An 18,537-nucleotide genomic window follows, 5' to 3' on the forward strand; every position below is an offset into this window, starting at 1 on the left:
TTAGATCTTCACTTTAGATCTTGCTAGCTCACTTCCACTACATGGCTGCCTCGGAGTGAGAACAACCAGAGCTTTTATTTTTCACTTTGTTCAAACTCTGGAACATCTAGTACAGATGGTCATTTTTTTTTTTTTTTTAAGAACACTCTTACTCACTGACTAATATGAAATCACCTTCTGATTATTCTTCAACCACATTGGCTGTTTTTGCTTGATTTTATTTCCTATTCTTGAATAACCCATTCATTCCGAGGTTTTCAATTGCTAGTTCCATGGGAACTAGACAGCACTCCTAGCTACCCCATTCCAGCACCCACCACATTCACCCAGGTGCCTGCACGCCCTTTGAACTCTACCCCCAACCATCTCTCAACTGTCTACTGTCTTGCCCATGCTCACTGTACTCATGTTTGTCTTATTAGATCTCCTCCAAGTTCACAGAGCAGCTAGACACTCCTTTTCAAACGCAATTCTGGCCAGTCACCATGAAGCTTTAAATCCACGCATGGGTTCTCAGAGGCCTTGGATATTTTTCATGGCTTCCTAAAAGGTCCTTATGACCTGTCACTAGTTGGAGCCGTTCTAGACCCAGACTTCTCACAGCTGAGGGGCATTTAAACTTCTTCAGGTGTCCAAACTCCCACGACCATACTTCATTTGACTTTATTTTGACATCCCTTTATTCGGTCTCAGCTGGAATGCCCCTGAGGCATTTTCTAAAAGAAGAGTGGAAAAGTGGAGGCACTGGAGGAATTTACAAAGTAAAACTAGTACTTTGAAAGTATTAAGAATTCCCAACAGATTAGTGAAAACAAATACTTCATATATCTCAGAGATAAAGGTGTAGAAGCATTATAAAACAAAAAGCACAAATTTAAACATCTTTAGTATTAATTGGGAGATAAAAGTATTATTTTAAGAACAAACTAAACCCTATATAAAATAAACTATAATAAAACTAGAGACTAAAAATGAAAATTACATTTCTTTCTTGGCGTCACCATCAAAACCTAACATATATTTGTGCGTGTTTTCCCATCTATTTCTGAGTCGTACTTGGGGAATGGGCTAATCATCAACGAACTTCAAACACTATCTTCAAATACACCCATCTCTGGTCTGATAAGGCCAGAGAGATCTCCCCGAACTTCCATTCCTCTTTATACAGACACATGATTTTAAAAATGGAAACAAGGAATTCTAGCTATTATTTCTACAGCGGCGTCTTGGTCAGTCTCCACCTCTGTCAGTTCCACTGATACAGACAGAGGTTCTGGTGTGGTTCCCAGAGGATCAGACTCTGCAAGTTCAAAAGGTCTCATGCCGTGTAAGAAGTACACAATAAAAGCCATGTCGGTACACAGCCCCTCTTTTTGCCTATGGAATTATGGGAACAGAAGTAAACCTCTCCTGCAAACAAACACCAGTTCCCTCAGTTCACATCCTAATGTGATGCACCGTCCCCAGGAGAGAAGAGTTTAGTTCTCCAAGCCAGCGTAAACTGAATTTTAGATTTCAGATTCTGATCTCAAGACAAATGTGCCAGATTCTACCTGGTCAGTCTAGCCTCTGGCTATGTCTGGCTCTGTCCATCCACTTCAGTGTCTTCCTCTCAGCATCCCAGCCTCGGCTCCAAGATGCATAAATTATAATAACTAAAATTTCTTCCCTTCTTACCAGCCATCTCCCTCCACTCTTGTCAAGAACAGACAGGGAGCCTTTCCAGGCAGATGCACAGTTGGCTCTGCCTTTCTTCTGGGGTGGGAAGATGAGAGGGGAAGGAAAGCAAGGGAGGACACTGGACAGGGAATTCAGGGTGAAGAAAGTTAGAGGAAGAGCAGAGAGCATGGGGAGCTGCAGACCTGAGTGGAAATGCTGCTGGCGGATGACTTAACACGGCACTACATCACCACCCACAGCGATACTGTAGAGTCAGCACAACGACATGCGAAGACCCAGCACGCCATCGGCGTACTTTTAGAGGCATGGCAACGGGAGTTTCTGGACAGGCACAAGCACAAACCGCAGCACCACAATCCAGCGTATCCACCAATGACATCCAAGTTCATTTTCTTAGCAATTATAGCTGTACTGTCTTCCCAGAAGTCTCCAAAATCTTATAAACAGCAAAGAGTTAAACACATTTGGTGGCCAGAGGGACGTGCTATTCACTTGGAACACATGTTCTGCTTACTCCCGATTTGCAAAGTGTGTGTGTGTGTGTGTGTGTGTGTGTGTGTGTGTGTGTGTGTGTGTGTATGTGTGTGACATGAGACATATTAGTGTCATCCCATAACACTGATTCCTCCCAATCTTCACTGCTCATAATGAACATTCTAAAAGATGTTTATCTTCAAGGTTTTTTTGTTTGTGTATGTGTGTGGTGTACATGTGTGGAGGTATGCTCACATGTATGTGGGCACATGTGCTCATGTGTATACATGCATGTAGAAGCCCAAGGTTGATGCTGGGTATTTTCCAAAATGGCACACCATCTAAGTATTGAAGCAATATCTTTTGCTGTACCAAGAGCTGGCTATTTGGCTGTATAGCTAGCCAGCTTGCCCTGGGGATTCCCAGGCTCCACCTCTGTGGACTGGGATTATAGGCGGGCCGCCAAGCCCACTGATGCTTCACATGGTTTCTGGGGAGCCACACTCAGCAGCCAACACACCAATTACAGAGCCATGTCTGGAGCCCCTAAAGTTTTCTTATGGATTATGAAGTCTAACAAGATGGTACAGAGAACACTCAGGAATTCTACTGTTTCTGGGACATTCCACATAAAGAGATTTATTTATGGTCAGCACATTCACAATTATAATGAGTATTTGACACTCTTAAAGAGAAGAAAGGTGAAGAGTTGAAGACTCTAGTAACTGCATCAAATACAGCACTCCATTTGCCCCTAAGCTATGTGCACACACATGTGCAGTCAAAGCCAGGCCTGGCATTTTAACTGTAAAGGAGAAAAGGAAAGCTGAGCCACAAGAGTGAGCCTTCTACCACAGTTGCTGGATTGTTCATACTGGCTTCATTTGTTGTCTGTTTATTAGTATTATTTCAGTTAAACAGTTCCTTAGGGACATTGTACTCGCAACTGAGAATTATGAACAGTTAAGATATACCTTAATTTTTACTCAATGATGTATAAAATTATAATTGATGGCCTAATATTTACATATAGTCATCAAGTTAAGATTTTAAATGGGGAAAATAAACAGTGAGAACGCAGTTAAGACAAACTGGATTAAACGGCTGTCTTCTGCCTAGCACAGCTGGAAACTCTTCGGAAATGAAAAACAAACAATACAAAGAAGCCCCTGCTAGAGCTGGGACTCACACGTGTGGCAGCAGTGTGGACGACCCCAAACATTTCAGGAGCCGCATGGCAACACCATAAAAGCCATAAAAATACTCGATTCTCAACTTAGGGTTCCCTCCTGACTACACAGAAGGACCCCCATTTTCTCTAGAAAAGACAGTAGCATAGGGATGAGTGAGGGCTGCAAACGCCATCAGTAAGCTGAAGGGGTGAGCTCTACTCTCCACGGGAGACAGAAGACCGGGGCCACTGTACAGGGGAAGAGATGAGCTCCACTCTCCACGGGAGACAGAGGACCAGGGGCCACTGTACAGGGGAAGAGATGAGCTCCACTCTCCACGGGAGACAGAGGACCAGGGCCACTGTACAGGGGAAGAGATGAGCTCCACTCTCCACGGGAGACAGAGGACCGGGGCCACTGTACAGGGGAAGAGATGAGCTCCACTCTCCACGGGAGACAGAGGACCGGGGCCACTGTACAGGGGAAGAGATGAGCTCCACTCTCCACGGGAGACAGAGGACCAGGGGCCACTGTACAAGCCCAAACTGGAATCATCTCACCGTTGCTCATATCTCACATTTTATTTTGGGTTCCTAGTTATGCTGCTGTCACTTTAGGTTCCCTCTATGAACTTTGACCTTTAATATTTTCATTCACTGGAGAATCTGAACGAAACTAGGAAGGCGCCTGAGTAGAACACAGGTTTCTCTGAAGCGCTTCATTTCTGCCTGGGTTGGGTCCAATCAGTTCCTGTTTTGTTTTCTTACTATGAATATTAACGTTGGAGAAGACAGAGCTAGAAGAACTAAATACTGTGAATATCAGCAGCAGAAATGAAAGTGGGAAGCAGCCTGCCTTTAAAACGAAAGCTACGTTGGCAGAAGAGGAGGTAAGAACAGGTCAGCTGTTTAAAGAAACTTCTTGAGAAGTGTGCCACTTCAGAGTCTCACTGTCTCGTTCCCCAGGGCTTATTCTAATTGTAAGGGCAGAGCTTCCATGAGAACTAAGTGCCCAGGACTGGACACCATAGTTTAAAGGTCAGGGAACCGATGGGGACATCTGCACAGACAGGGCTGGCCGCACACCAGGGTTCTGTCCCGAAGCACTGCACTGAGTCTGTGATTACTGATGTGCACGAGTGAGTGCCCACACTTAGGAAACGCTCGGGATTCTGAGGTTCCAAGTCATCTCTCCACAGGTAACTCTTGAAAACGGAGTGGTGAACATGGTACTATTCTCCACAATCCCCACACCTGGGCACATGTGACAGGAGGATCAATGGTTGAGACAATGAAACCTTGTCTGGAAAGGAGGGAGGGCTGAAGACGGGGGAGGGAAGGAGGGAGGGGAAGGGAGGAGGGGAGGATGGAGAGAAAGTGGAATAGAGAGTCTTGCTGCTTAAAACAGCAACAGAGCTCTATCTCGGTGGGTAGAGTGTCTGACTAGCAATCTGAAGTCTCTGGGTTCAATCCCTAGAACTGCAAAAATCAATCCATTAATCAACCAATCAACCAAAACAAAACAGCATTTGCTTAAGCAGGCCCCAACAGTCTCTTTACTTGCTAAAAAAATGGTAAATTTTCTGTTATGTTGACCTTAATAAACTCCATCAAAATGATCATAGCAAAAATATAAAGAAAACTATTTAAATAAAGGGCAAATGAATAACAGAATCATGAGTGTTCTATTGACTGCCATCAGCCTATGGCAAATGTCTAACAATTATCTTTCAAAAAAAAGTGTACAGTTCAAAGTAGCTAGAGAATGCTAGAGTTCAGATGCAGAGAACCCATTGAATCCATTTGCATGTGTATGCAAGTCCACAATAGTGAAAAATCAGACTCAGTGAGGATGCCTATGCCTACAGACATCAATTGGTAGTTGGTTCACTCCCACAAAACCACCATAACCATGCAGTTACTTGAGGTCTCATTTCTTGAAGAGAAAAGAAAAGGAACTTCACACACCGAGGGTCTGGAGAATAATAGCAAAAGGCCACATACACAGGGGACTCTCAGCCGTCATACCCAATGCTATGAGTCGCTCAGCTCATACTACACAGTAGTACCACACATTCACTTCTAAGACATTTCCCAAACAACCTAACCTGTGGTCCTGATCGTTGAGGTGTATTTGGACTGCTGTGGTTCAATACATCCCCAAGGTGTCCCACAGAAACAAGAGTCGCATGGTGACTCGATGAGCTCTGGGCGAGGGCCTGAGCCTTGGACAGACAGTCAAGGCTCCTTGACGGGCAGGACTGGAAGGAAATGCTGCAGTAGGGGCTGGTAGGAGGAAGGAGGCACACTCTCGGTTACAAGTGAGGGTTTCTACTCTGCACCCCGCTTGCTGCCCTTTCACCCCTCAGTGACACGTCCTGGTGGAGAGGTCACAACACTTCCCCAGGAGTAGCCCTCAGCCTTTCTGTGTTAGCGAGGCTACCTGGGGCCAGAGCCCCTCAGAGCTACAAGGGAAGAACGCATAAAATAGGTACTAAATAGTATATGAACAAGTGAGTAAGTAAATGAACATGCGCTTATTTCTCTATTTAACATCAGTGCAAAAGTGTCTGGGCTAGTCCTGTGGATAGAAAATAAACTTTATTTTCTGTATTCCCATACTATTTCCTGTAACAAGCAAGCCTATTTATGCTTTGAAGGGAGTTGTTTTTTACTTCTGTTTTGAGACAGGATCTCTCTATATAGCCCTGGCTGTCATGGAACTCACTGTGCAGACCAGGCTAGCCTGGAACTTAGACCTGCCCCCACCTCTGCCGGGTGCTGGATTAAAGGTGTGGACCACCGTATCCAGCACCAGTTATGCTTTCAGTCTGAATCTTGTTTTAAGTTGGCTCTTTTCCTGGGTAGAATGAAGCCTCTATGCGGGCCTCAAACTCCTCTATCTCCTCTATCTGCAACAGCCATTGAGATGCAACACTGATTTCCCTTTGGGAAGAACTTGCCATTGGTTCAGCCTGCAGGAAAAGCAGTTAGCTGGTCTCTGGCCTCTGGATCTGTGGCAGTTGGACAGCTAAGCCAGTCTGCCAAAGCAGCCCTTAGTTGGTACTTGAGCATGAGGGATAGGGGTGTGGCAGGAAGTGACATGGCCAGGCATTTGTCCCCCTGTTGGGGACTTTCCTGATGTTCTTTCTCCATTACATTGGCTAAAATGTTTGTTAATATGAACCCTGTCGGAAGTTCTTCTGGCCTAATTCTGCCTCCATTCCCCTTTTCTCTTATGCTGCCTCACCGGCTGAAGGGTTTCTCCACATGCTCTGCTTCCTTTCCCTCTCAGACTCTGCAGGTGTCATCACCAGGCCCCCAGCCTGTCTGTTCCTTTCTCATCATCTGCTTATCAGACAACCTGACTGGCTAAATGAAAGATGGCCCTGGCAAAGGCTGGGTTCTGAACAGGGAAGATTGTGTACAGCTGGAAAGACTCAAAAATCTCTTGCTATAATTCCAACCATAGACAGACAAGCAGGACCTGCAACTATGCATAGGGGTGGTAATGGGGCATAAAGTTTAGTTACAACCTACTGAGACTCTAGTTGCCTTCCAAAATGATTGGCGGTTGAGAACAATGGACTTATAACAGTGGAGGTATTTACAGAAGGAGGACAATGCCAAAAAAGGTCTCAACTTCTGTGGCATGTCAGAGAGGGCAACTCAAAGCCATTCCAGTGCAGGCAGGCAAGAGCCACTAAGACTCAGCAAGAACCGAGAAAGCCTGGAAGTAGAGGTATATGATATGGATAATCAATGCAATTCAATACAGTTTTTGGAAAGGTTTTTGAGGCTACTGATAACTGGGGCATATGGAAAAATCACACTAATGAGGCAGAATAGGAAAACAGAAGCTGAATGTATAAGCAAATGCATTTGTTATATTGAAGGTTGAATACGTGAATACTAAAATTGGTTATGAGTTTTCAGATAATAAGTTAGAATACATTAAACAAAATATGCACAAATATACCTGCCATCAAAAGGTAGACATTTGATAAAGTCTGAAAAGAACTTCTGGCATCAAATTCTAAAATAAATCTCTTCTGTGGGACTTTCTACATAGGATATGGGCAGTATTTTCACTTCCAATTTTATTGCCAAACAAACTGCATTTTTATATGAATGGGTCTGAAAGGATGGCTTTGAAGAAAGCCCTGTGTCTGAGCTGGTGGGGTCTTCTGACGGCCCATTTGATCTATAAGAAAATGGAGGAGAGTGAGTGCATGCCCTTTCTGCACCCCATAACCTCTGAGCTCAATCACTTTGTGGGTAAGAGAGAGGCTCTGAATAATGAGGGTCAAGAGGCTGGGGAATCACAGCCAAGGAAGGAGAGAATGCTTGTTTCCAAAGAAGTAATGTGTAATACTTTACTTAGTGTGTGATGACCTGGAAGCCTTAAGCAGATAGAAAGATGGCAGCCAGTGGGTACAGGGACACCTGCCTGTATTTCCAGCTACTTAGGAGGCTGAGATAGAAAAGTTGGGCCTAAGAGTTCAGGGCTAGCTCAGGCAACACAGTGAAGTATCACCTCAAATCAAAGAGGTTAGCAAAACATGTACCTAGCCAAGCTTCTCAACAACAAAATTATGGCCCACATTGTAGTAGAATATTTCAAGTCGTGTTACTTTTGTTCATGTTGCATTTGTTTAACTCTGTGAAGCTGTGTTACTTTGCCTGTGTAAAACACCTGATGGTCTAATAAAGAACTGGCCAATAGCAAGGCAGGAGAAAGGATAGGTGGGGCTGGCAGGCAGAGAGAATATATTGGAGAAGCCTGGGAGGAATGCAAGATCTAGCAGCCAGAGAAGGAGGACAACTGCAGGGGCCAGCCACCTAGCTACACAGCAAGCCACGGAGTAAGAGTAAGATTTGCAGCAGCAGTTAGAGAAAAGGAAAAGTCCAGAGGTAAAAGGTAGTCAGGATAATTTAAGACACGGAAAGCTAGAAACTAAGTCAAGCTAAGGCTGGGCATTCATAAGTAATAATAAGTCTTTGTGTGTGATTTATTTGGGAGTTGAGTGGTGGGCCCCTGTGGGAGCCCGTTCTCGGGTTCCTCGTGGCTTTACCCAGCAGGTCCGCATAGAGGATGATTAGGATCACGGGCCTGAGTGCAGGTGTCTGGGATGGTCTGCACTTGGCTGTGCTGGGGGAGGAGGTCTTTTGCTCCACCTCTTGGCGTCTCTATAAAAACCCTGGGGCAGAGACAGTCAGGGCCCGTTGGAATAGGTTCCAGGCCCTCTCGAGGCTATCTTTATTTTCTATCTGTTTATCTCCACAGGATTCTCCACAATAAATCCTTCTATCTAATATTTCCTGCTGCTCGCACTCAAGAAAACTCTGGGGAACTGTGGGGGTGGTGGGTAAACGCCCCACAGGCCCCCCAAAGACCAAAGACCAACCTACAACAAAAAAATTGGCACCCAACATGGGGCTAAAGTAAACAAAAACCAACCAATAATACCACATTTCTGTGAGGGAACATGCACTTACACACTTACTTTCAAATGAGGGGGACAAATGGCGTAATCTTAATAAAAATGAATTACAATACCCATGGAAGGTGAAGTTAACTGTTACCTTTAAGAGCACAGTATGCTTGGGAGCACAGTCTTGTTGACTGTACCTGAAGATTAAATGATCTACCTCAGAAAATTAAAACACAAATAAGCACCCGGGAAGAACCCTTAACACTGAGGAACTCCCACAGGACTTTTCTCAACAACATAAGCAGCCTTAGGGATATTTTGTGTTTGTTCCTTGTGCTCTCCTTTCTTTCTGATCCAAGGCCCAGCCTCCTCTATGAGAGCTAACTTCTCCAAGGTGCTTGCTCTTGCCCACACAGAAACAAGTCTCAGAGTTTAAATGCTGAACTGGGGACTAACCAATAACTGGGATTCTCAATCTATTAAAATAGGCTACATGGCCTGCACCTTCCTCAAATCCCGGTTAGGTCTGCTCACATTAGGCAGCGAATGCAGGCATGCCTGTCCTCCACAACCTCAGAGGTCTTTGTTCCCATCTCTTCTAGAAACAACAGAAGATCTAACTCCACAGAGAAATAGACCAGCCATCTGCCAGTTGTTAGCATATACAAAGGCTACATACAGAGAGGGTACCACATAGCCAGGGCAAGACAGTTAATTCTGAAAAACATCAGATAAGCAGGTGACCTGCCTTACCCATAAAGTGTACACGAACACAGAAGAACTCTTGAGAATAGGGGAATACTATGTATTTTAGCATAATTTATTCGTTAACAGTGTGCATTCAGCTATCTGCGACTAGGGAGTTTAGCTGGAAGTTGTGGAGCTGGTCTGGGTCTTTGGCTCTCAGTGCCCTCTTTCGCTCCGCTAATGACCTAATGACACTCATTTAATAGACTGGGACATAAAACACAGCTCTTGATAGCAAAACAGAATACATCAGTGCAGAAGCTGTCACTTTTGTACAAATAATGATGTGTGCCATGTTCTAGAGAGCAGCTGTTAAAGATGGCTGACTACAAGATGAAAAGAAAGAGAACGGGCAACCAGTCTGTTGTTTGAATCTTAGATGGTCTTTTAATAAAAAACCCAGTCAGGTATCAGGGTGAATGCTGAAAGATCAGAGAAGCAGAGCAGCCAGCCACTAGTTCTTACCTCTACAAAATCCTCAGCCTAGCCAGGTGGTGGTGGCACACGCCTTTAATCCCAGCACTCGGGAGGCAGAGCCAGGCGGATCTCTGTGAGTTCGAGGCCAGCCTGGGCTACCAAGTGAGTTCCAGGAAAGGCGCAAAGCTACACAGAGAAACCCTGTCTCGAAAAACCAAAAAAAAAAAAAAAAAAAATCCTCAGCCTAAAGAGACAGAGTTCCTGTTTCCTCATGCCTTATATGCCTTTCTCTGCACTGCCATATTACTTCCTGGGATTAAAGGCATGCGGTGCTTCCCAAGCAAAGGCATGAGATCTCAAGTGCTGGGATTAAAGGTGTGTGCCACCACTGTCTAGCCTCTATGTCTAATCTAGTGGTTGGCTCTGTCCTCTGATCCTCAGGCAAGTTTATTAGGGCACATAGTATATCACCACACCAGCCTTTATAGGAACAACTGAAATCTAAATTTTCTCCTCAAAGTGACTATCACAGGGCCCAGCATACTCAACTGTGTACTTGTGCATGCACACGTGTGTTGCATAAAAAGGAAGGTAAGAACAATAAAAATCACTGGCTTAGAGTTGTTGGTTTTATTATTTGTTTTCCATCAGATGGCCTACAATGGCAGTCTCTCCTGGCCATGAAGCAACAGGAAACCTGCCTTACCAGAGCACCTTTATAACCTGAAACCAAGCAATGCCCCCCCCACATACACTTTTAATCACTGTCTCAAAAAATACTACCATCAAAGCAACCCACACACACCTCTCTTCCATTAGTGGAATTCCAGAATACACTGCCTGAATCGTCTACCCCAAGAAAACCTGAAACACACTGTGGGACCGCCTGATGACATAGCTACCAGCTGGGACAGAGTCCCTTCCTACATGCCATGCTAGCTACAGGCAACACTGGAGTTAGCTACTCCACCTTAGTATCTGCCATCTATAAATCTCCTTGGCACTTTGATGTTGGTGACCAAAGAAAGACTGAACACAAAACTGAATGTTCTCCAAGGAAAACAAGTGAGTTAAACGACTGCCACCCCTCCGCCCAGCATATGGTGCCATCATCTGAACCGCAGTGACAGGTTCACAGCAGTGCCAAAAGCATTAGGTGAGGAGACCACATAAAGCACGAGGCAGAAACACAGCAAAGCAACTACATCCTCACTGCCATCTCATGCTGGATGAAAAGCCCAACAGGAGAGGACAAGAGAAAGCAGCAGAAAGAAGAGTATGGATGGCTGATGCTAATCCAAGGGGAAGCGTGGGGCTCCTCTTGTGCTCCAGCATCAAGAGGCCTCTGAAGTTTAAATTTACAAAATAATAATGCTTATAAAAACAAAGTAATATTAAAGTAATCAAGGCTTCATCAGCTGAACATGATTAAATATTACACATGATGCTGACCGAGGGAAACAACAATAATAATAGATTATATTTATTATCGAACATATAAATATAATAATAATAATAATTACTAATAATAATTTTCCCTGGAAACAGCCACAGTGGAGTCAGGGACACATAAACAGGTGACTGGAAAGAGGAGCTGAAGGGTGAGGCGACAAGACACATTAGGGAGCTACGGCCTTGCTGCCAGGGGGAAGTCCTCTTGACTATGCTACTCTCTCCACAAAAAGACTGGGGGAAAGAGATAAGAGGCAGGCACAGACCTCACTGAGTAAAGCTGCATGTAAGAATTGTAAGAATTATTTTAATTATATTTTATTATATTGATACAATATTATATTATTGCCATCACATTAATTTTACATATAGTTATGATTTTAAGGAGTTGAATTTCTGTTTCGGGTTATTACTGTCATCATTTGTAGGACATTATCAATAATGTAACGAACGGCTCAGAAATTCCAAGGTGTGCAGCCCAAACAGTGCTCTAAGAGCAGGCATACTCTGACTTCCCTTGGATGGACCTCTTGAATCAGCCACTCCCTCACTGTCCCTGACAGCAGGCTGACAGGTGCCAGTGGCATGAGCTGGCCACCTCTTGTACTCACACAAGCTTCCCGCTCCCACCAGCTGGACTTCATGCTGGAAGCAGAATTCACTGCATCTTCCTAGAGGGGCCAGCTGACTTATTCTAATTATGAAGCTTAATTATGGAAGCTGACTAAATGAGCATAAAAGATAAATAAATTTTCTATGAAAGCTAAACTGATGGCTTGAGAAAGACTTTCCAGAGGCAAGTCACTAAGGAGAAAGCTGTGGGTTAGATGTGGCACATCAGCTGAAAAATGAGAGGGAATTACAAACAGACTCGGTGCTAGAGGACATCACTAGCTTGTGCCGTTAATAAGAGGTAGCGTGCAAAGCAGAACCAGTGTCAGCAAGGTACCTGGACCCACAGGAGCAACGTCTATTTATGTCGTAAATCCCTCTGGTATATTTTTAACAATTCCCTGATTTAGCGAGAATTAATTTAATTTTCAATTAAGCAGTAGCACTTCCACTGGTTGGAACCAGGGTATTTTCTATGCTCCAACCCACCAACTGCTGGATTGGGGCTTCTGAGTTTAGGAGGTTCTATGAATCAGTAAGAGGACTCACTTTGGACTCTAGGTATTCAAGTTCTGATTCCACACCTTTGAAAGATAAAAATATTTAAAAGAAGGTTCCCCTTTTCTTTCCTCCCAAATAACAGAGGTGAGGGAAGAGTGGTGAAGAACACAGCTGTCCCTCACAGAACAAGGGAGTTCAAGGACAGCCTAAGCCCCAGTACTCTCCTCTGGAAACCATGATTAACAACTCATCATCTCCCTCATGGGCATTAAGAGTTAGAAGTCAAAACTGTCCAATGAAAAGCTGAGCACAGTGCCTGGTCACAAGTGCTGAAAACTGTTCATGTCAAATATTATTACACTATCCAGTGAGAAAAAAAAAAAAAAACTAGTGCACAAATAAGATAAAGTATGCTCACTTATATGTTAGACTCGAAGTCAGTGTCGATGACAGGTGGACCAAGATGGCTTCTCAGAGACAAAGGAACACCTCAGAAAAGCTTAGAAAAATTCCGAGGCAATATAGAGTAGGAGTTCTTGGTTAGAGGTAACTTACCACCAAAGCAACATTTGGCAATACCGGATATATTGTAGTCTGTGTTCACCAGTGGGGAAGGGCAAAGAGAAAACCTACTGGCATCTAGAAAGTAGTGGCCAAGGATGCTAATCTTACAAGGTACAGGGCAGTGTCCACCTTCACAAAGACTTTTAGCTCCTGAACACCAAGTTGGTGAGTCTGAAAACCCTTCTGCCCTCACGTGCAAAAGAAAGATCATTTCTAAAACTGAACTTCAGAAAGTCACTTTGAAAATAAAACTGGGATATCAATTATATTGATTCCAGAAGCCATGTTGTAGATACTTAGGAATAAGAGAGATTGGTGTTTAGTGATGAGACACAAGTCTTTTACCAGTAAACCTTCAATAGTGTCTCTCCTACAACAATCTTAAAGACACTGAGAGTCTAGAGTGAGCAATTCAATAAGCTAGAAGGAATTCTGCATCTGAGAGCAAACTTCACTCAGGAGAATGAAGCTAAGAAACATTTCAAACGCTCTAACAGTAGTTGGCAATCACAACCTCACTGGAGAAGTTGAAAAGCAAGAAGCCCCCAGCACAGCCTCTTCATCCAGCTGCAGAGAACGCGGACTAGTCAGAGGGCAACAGTGTACAACGACCATAAAGGCTGCTAGTTTGGGTGCCTGGGTGACACACGCAGTCCTCAATTTTAGTGCCATTCAAAAACACTAGGGAACTGATAAAGAGCCCATTTATACTACTTTTCAAAAATCATCCTGCTTTTCTTAAAAGTACAAAATAAGACTACATGATCTCAGATACACAAGCATGCATGCACGCGCACGCGCGCGCACACACACACATACCACACACACACACACACACACACACACACACACACACACACACACACACACACACACACACACACACACACACACACACACACACACACACATTTTTAGCCTACCATCTCCAAGAAAGACGAGAAAACAAACCACCAACACATTGAGGGTTAAGGACACATCTCCACCTTTAGTGCCTTTTCTACTCAAATTAAAGGCCTACACTCAAGTCTTGCCTGAGAGTCTCATTGACTCTGAGACTTTAATCACAATGAATTTTGTTTTTTATCAGAGGTCCTGTGAAAGGGACAGAAATATACTGTAAATTTGATTAAAAAAAAAAAAACTCAGAAGGTCAAAAAGTGCTAAAAAATGGAGGAGAGTATTAAAATTGCTTTGTAATTTAAAAAAAGTTGTATCTAACAGAGTTTCATATATAGATAGAAAGATAGATATAGATATATAGATATAGATATAGCTATCTCCCTAAAGATGACATAGCAAGTCAACAAAACAGAATTATACTCATTAAATCAATGAGTTTTAACTTTAAAAAAAACACCCTAATATTTAATTTATGACATTTCAATATCCAAAGGCAGAAAGAACTACCCCCAAAATGCAAAGAAATAAATCACAACAAAAAGCTTTTGAAACATTTTAGCCATCAAGACAAAGAATCCATGAACATCTCACATCACACTGCTAAAACTGTCGGTATACGTATTCTGTCTTTTTTTTCTATTGAGTAGAGCAAAATGAAAAAAAATTGAAATAAACATCAACTCACCCTTTTGGTAGAAGAATTTCCTATAATAGTATGCGCCAAGATCCACGTGTTCCACGGTGTACCTTTTCCCCCTGTCTAGGTGCAGCATCAAGCTTTCCTTGGGCACTTCGAGAACCGCCACTCCTGCGTTCGTACAATGAGAGCTGAGGCTGGACTCAAAGGAGGCACTTTCACACCCACTGAAGGAGCCAGAGTTTGACTTGGACAGGCTGATCTTCCTCTCGCCTTCTCCGCCAATCTCGTTCCGAAAGTACGGACAGCTCATGACCAGCTCATTGCTCTTGTCGTCTCCTTGGTCCATGCCAAGGCTTCCTTTGGAATTCAGGTCCTCTGTGCTGCCCATAGGAGAGCTGAAGCTGGCAGAGTGAGACAGAGGTCCAGAGACTAAGGAAGCCACAGCAGCCGCTGAAGCTCCTGTGGTAGTGTTCCTCCTCTTGATCACATTGTGCCTGTTCAAAATGGCTTCATTCAAGTCAAACAATATGCTCTGGACATCATAGTGGGCAAAGCACTTGGGGCATGTCCAGGGCCTCACAGAGTCTTCTGATCTGTTGTCTTCAAGGTCCGACGACTTCCCGAGTTCTTCACCTTTGGCATTGCGTAATTTACGGAAAATGGATGAGTCTCCAGTTTCAGACTTAGAGCGCCGCTTGAGTGGTTTTTCCCTTTCCTTGAAGAGCCTGAGGTTCTCTCTCTGTGAGATGGGCCCATCGATCACATCCAAGGAGAAACCAGATCCCTTGCCCCCACCAGTGATGAGGAAGTCACTGAGTTTGGTTGGAGTTGGACCTCGGTCAGATCTGTCATCTTTGTAGCCCTTTAACAAATCGAAGAAACTTTCTCCGGATGTTCCCTGCTTGTCGATTGAAGATGTGCTCCCGTATTCCCTGTGCAATGACGGCCCCGACTTGTAGGTGGGGGATATACATTCATCAAAGCTATCCACATCAAGCTCACTTATGGTGATATCGCTGTTGCTGCGCTGCCGGATTCTGCGAAGGGCTTTCCTGGGGGAACTGGGGTAGGCTTCGGGCATGAGGAATCTGGAGTCCATGTTCTCCGCTGGCCCTGTCTTGTTCTTCAGGGTGTTCTGTATGCTCTTCAGCATGGCTGAGTCATTGGAATTGAGGCTAACAGAACTCCCCTGACTCACAGGACTGCCTTTGGAGGACAGGCTCTCAAGGCAACTTGAGGTTTCTATTTCCTGGCTTGAACGGCTAGATTCTTTTACGTTTTCCTTTCTTGGAGGCCAATCTGCAATTCTTGCCCTAACCCCCATCTTGGGGACCCCGGGGGTTGAGGTTATATGGTGAGGACCTTCACTTCGAGGGGGCCCTACTGCAGCCATGACTGATGATCCTAAGCTGCCATTTTGGGACCGGAAGCGACGCATGTAGAAGTCATCAGTGTGAACTTTGGGGGTGCCATCTGTGCTGATAACAGAGGCTCTGTCAGCAGTGACAGGCCTTTCCGTCTGCGACCGCTTCAAGCTGGTCATGGTGTAAAAAGCAATCACTTAAATTCCTGCAGAAAGGATCACCATGTTGTGTTTCAAATGTGCACTTCTGCTTTAGAGAATGGCTTCCAGGAAATATAGCAGTCGTGTTGAGATCTTAAACCTTTTCATTTAAGAGGTTAAATGAAGCCTTGTTTTCAGACCACTGAGAATCCAGATCTTCCAAACATTGTAATCCACAAGAGTTCCTGTGCTTCACTCTAACAGAAGGCTTCCTTCAGAAAAGACTGAACAGAACTTGCATCACCGGGACTCTGTGGTCGCCATAATCCCATGCTCCCCCTAAAGAGAGGAAGACAACCTGAATTAACACTTGGCAAATACATTTAAAATAAATATGCAACTGCAGGAATCAGACACTTGGACAAAAGACTCAATACTGGAATGTGGTGCACAGTTCCAAAATCCACATTTTTAATAAAGCAAATATAAAAAGAAAAAAGTAAAAACAGTTAATAAAACCCATCAATGACACTGAAAGAAGGGCTATGAATACTTCAGGTTAGCTGAACTGTTTCATAAAGCTGGGAGGGTACCAGGTTGTTCTAGGGCATTGCGGCTCCTAATTGCAAGCAGAGACTTCCGCTTCCATGACCTCTAATAATGTAGACATCATGCCACTGGGCTCACCAGAAGTTTGAGACAAAACCAACCTAACCAGATAATTAGAGCAATGCAAGACAGCCTTCTGAGAATGCTAAAAATTCAACATGATTTGTATTGATTATGCTACAACTCACTTTTTAAATTCCTTTCATATTTCAAATCGATACTTATTTCCCTACAAAAGCTTACCATAGCCAGCGAGAGCAAATACACACACACACAGCACAGAGAAAACAAGCAGCGTTTCCTGGAGCCATCATACCCACCAACACGCTGCTGTATTTCCTCCACTTTCTTACTTACCCACACGAAGAATATGCAGAAGCAGCACCGGCACTCACCTCCACCCTTTCCCAGGCTCTCCTTACTTTCATCTACTCTCGGAGCTGGAAGTCTTCCGCTAATTCACAAAATGCCTGCATTTCCTTAAGCAGCGCAGCCTCCTCCACCCCATCAGTGCTAATTTATGACGATGACAGAAACCAAATGCTGCTCTGGGCAGCCTGCTCCATGTCCTCCACCAGATTACAGAGAACTGTTGCCATCCTTTCAGGTGACGGGCAGGAAGACGAACTTCCTCATGAGCTCGTCAGGCTGGAGACAGCAGGCTCAGAGTCTGAGCACAGACTCCTGCATGGATGCACACATCCTGAAGAGAGGCAGAGGATCCTTTTCCAGCATTCCGCAAATTACACAAGAGGTGGCCTTTAAATTCTTGCCAGATACATGTTTGGAAAGATGCTGCTGAACCAGCACCGAGCTGACAGGGTGGCATTGTCTACAAATCACGCTCTGACACCGAGGAGGACCGCACACTGCATGCTGCACTCAATGGTAACAAGCACTTACTTCCACGATAATTAAGCATCTCGATAGTCAGCTTCCTGCCTCCAAGGCAGCCGGCTTTCATTCCTCCAGCAGCACGCAGAATCAGTTTAGGAGACTCGTTGCTATTTAAAGCTGGAACATTTAGGGGTGTTTCAAAAATGCTCCCTGCCTGCAGACTGCAGGGCTCTTGCAGGGTAGGTCTGGTTAGCTGGTCAGATAAATGCCCATTGTTTCCATTCACACTCCTCTTACCATGTTTTATAAAAGGGATAATGGTTTTGTACTGCCATCTAATTAAACCTGGCTTTTAAGCTTTCTAGATACTTCTACAGCCAGACCGTTATAATTTCCTTTACATTCCATAACTTTACATGCTGCTCTTTCATTGCTAGCCTTTAAGTAGAACAACATGCTAACTGTTGCTTACAGCAGCAGCCAGGGCCAGCACGAGTGCCCACAGCTGTGGTTCAAGAAGTATCCCTTCTAAAATGGAGGGGCAACCAACCAACTGGACCAATGAGAGCGCCTGCCTTGCTTACACAACAACAAAGAGGGAATTCAAGAAAGTAGCTCTCAAGCTACACTAGCATAAAATAATTCTTAAGAGTGGGTGTTTTTAGTATTCTCACAGACTTACAAAACCCAAATAAGTCATCTTCCATTCCATCTCTACAACATCCAGCCCCTAAAACGCCAGTTTCATGAAGATCGAAGCTCATTCTTGCCACATTTCAATTCTTTTTAGAAAATGGCTTACCACAGAACCGACCCCTCCCCCACTCTTCCTTTTGAGGCAGGGTCTCTCTCAGTAGTCCTGGCTGGCCTTGAACTCACCAGGCCCTTCCTGCCTCAGCTTTCCAGGTGCTTAGATTACAGGCACATGCCACCAAACCCCGCTTGGAAAACTGACGTTTTAAAGACAGGTGAAGTCATATCCATTATAGGA

At 44.3% G+C, this 18,537-nt stretch overlaps 1 protein-coding gene across 13 annotated transcripts in view; it reads right to left on the reverse strand.

Moving 5' to 3' along the window:
* Sipa1l1 (signal induced proliferation associated 1 like 1) overlaps nt 1-18,537 on the reverse strand; it is a 306,912-nt gene that overhangs the window by 98,054 nt on the left and 190,321 nt on the right. For 11 of the 13 annotated variants that reach the window (XM_052739397.1, XM_052739386.1, XM_052739390.1 and 8 more), the window contains one exon: nt 14,642-16,439. In XM_052739397.1, the coding sequence (XP_052595357.1) occupies nt 14,642-16,139 (1,498 nt within the window). In that variant the 5' untranslated portion in view covers nt 16,140-16,439. Of the gene's footprint in view, nt 1-14,641; nt 16,440-17,066; nt 17,584-18,537 lie in introns of those variants that run through there. The other 2 variants (XM_052739396.1, XM_052739395.1) reach the window with 2 other exon arrangements.

This window comes from Peromyscus californicus, unplaced genomic scaffold, assembly GCF_007827085.1.
Source record: "Peromyscus californicus insignis strain IS unplaced genomic scaffold, ASM782708v3 Scaffold_15__1_contigs__length_86483966, whole genome shotgun sequence".
NCBI classification, from domain to species: Eukaryota; Metazoa; Chordata; class Mammalia; order Rodentia; family Cricetidae; genus Peromyscus; species Peromyscus californicus.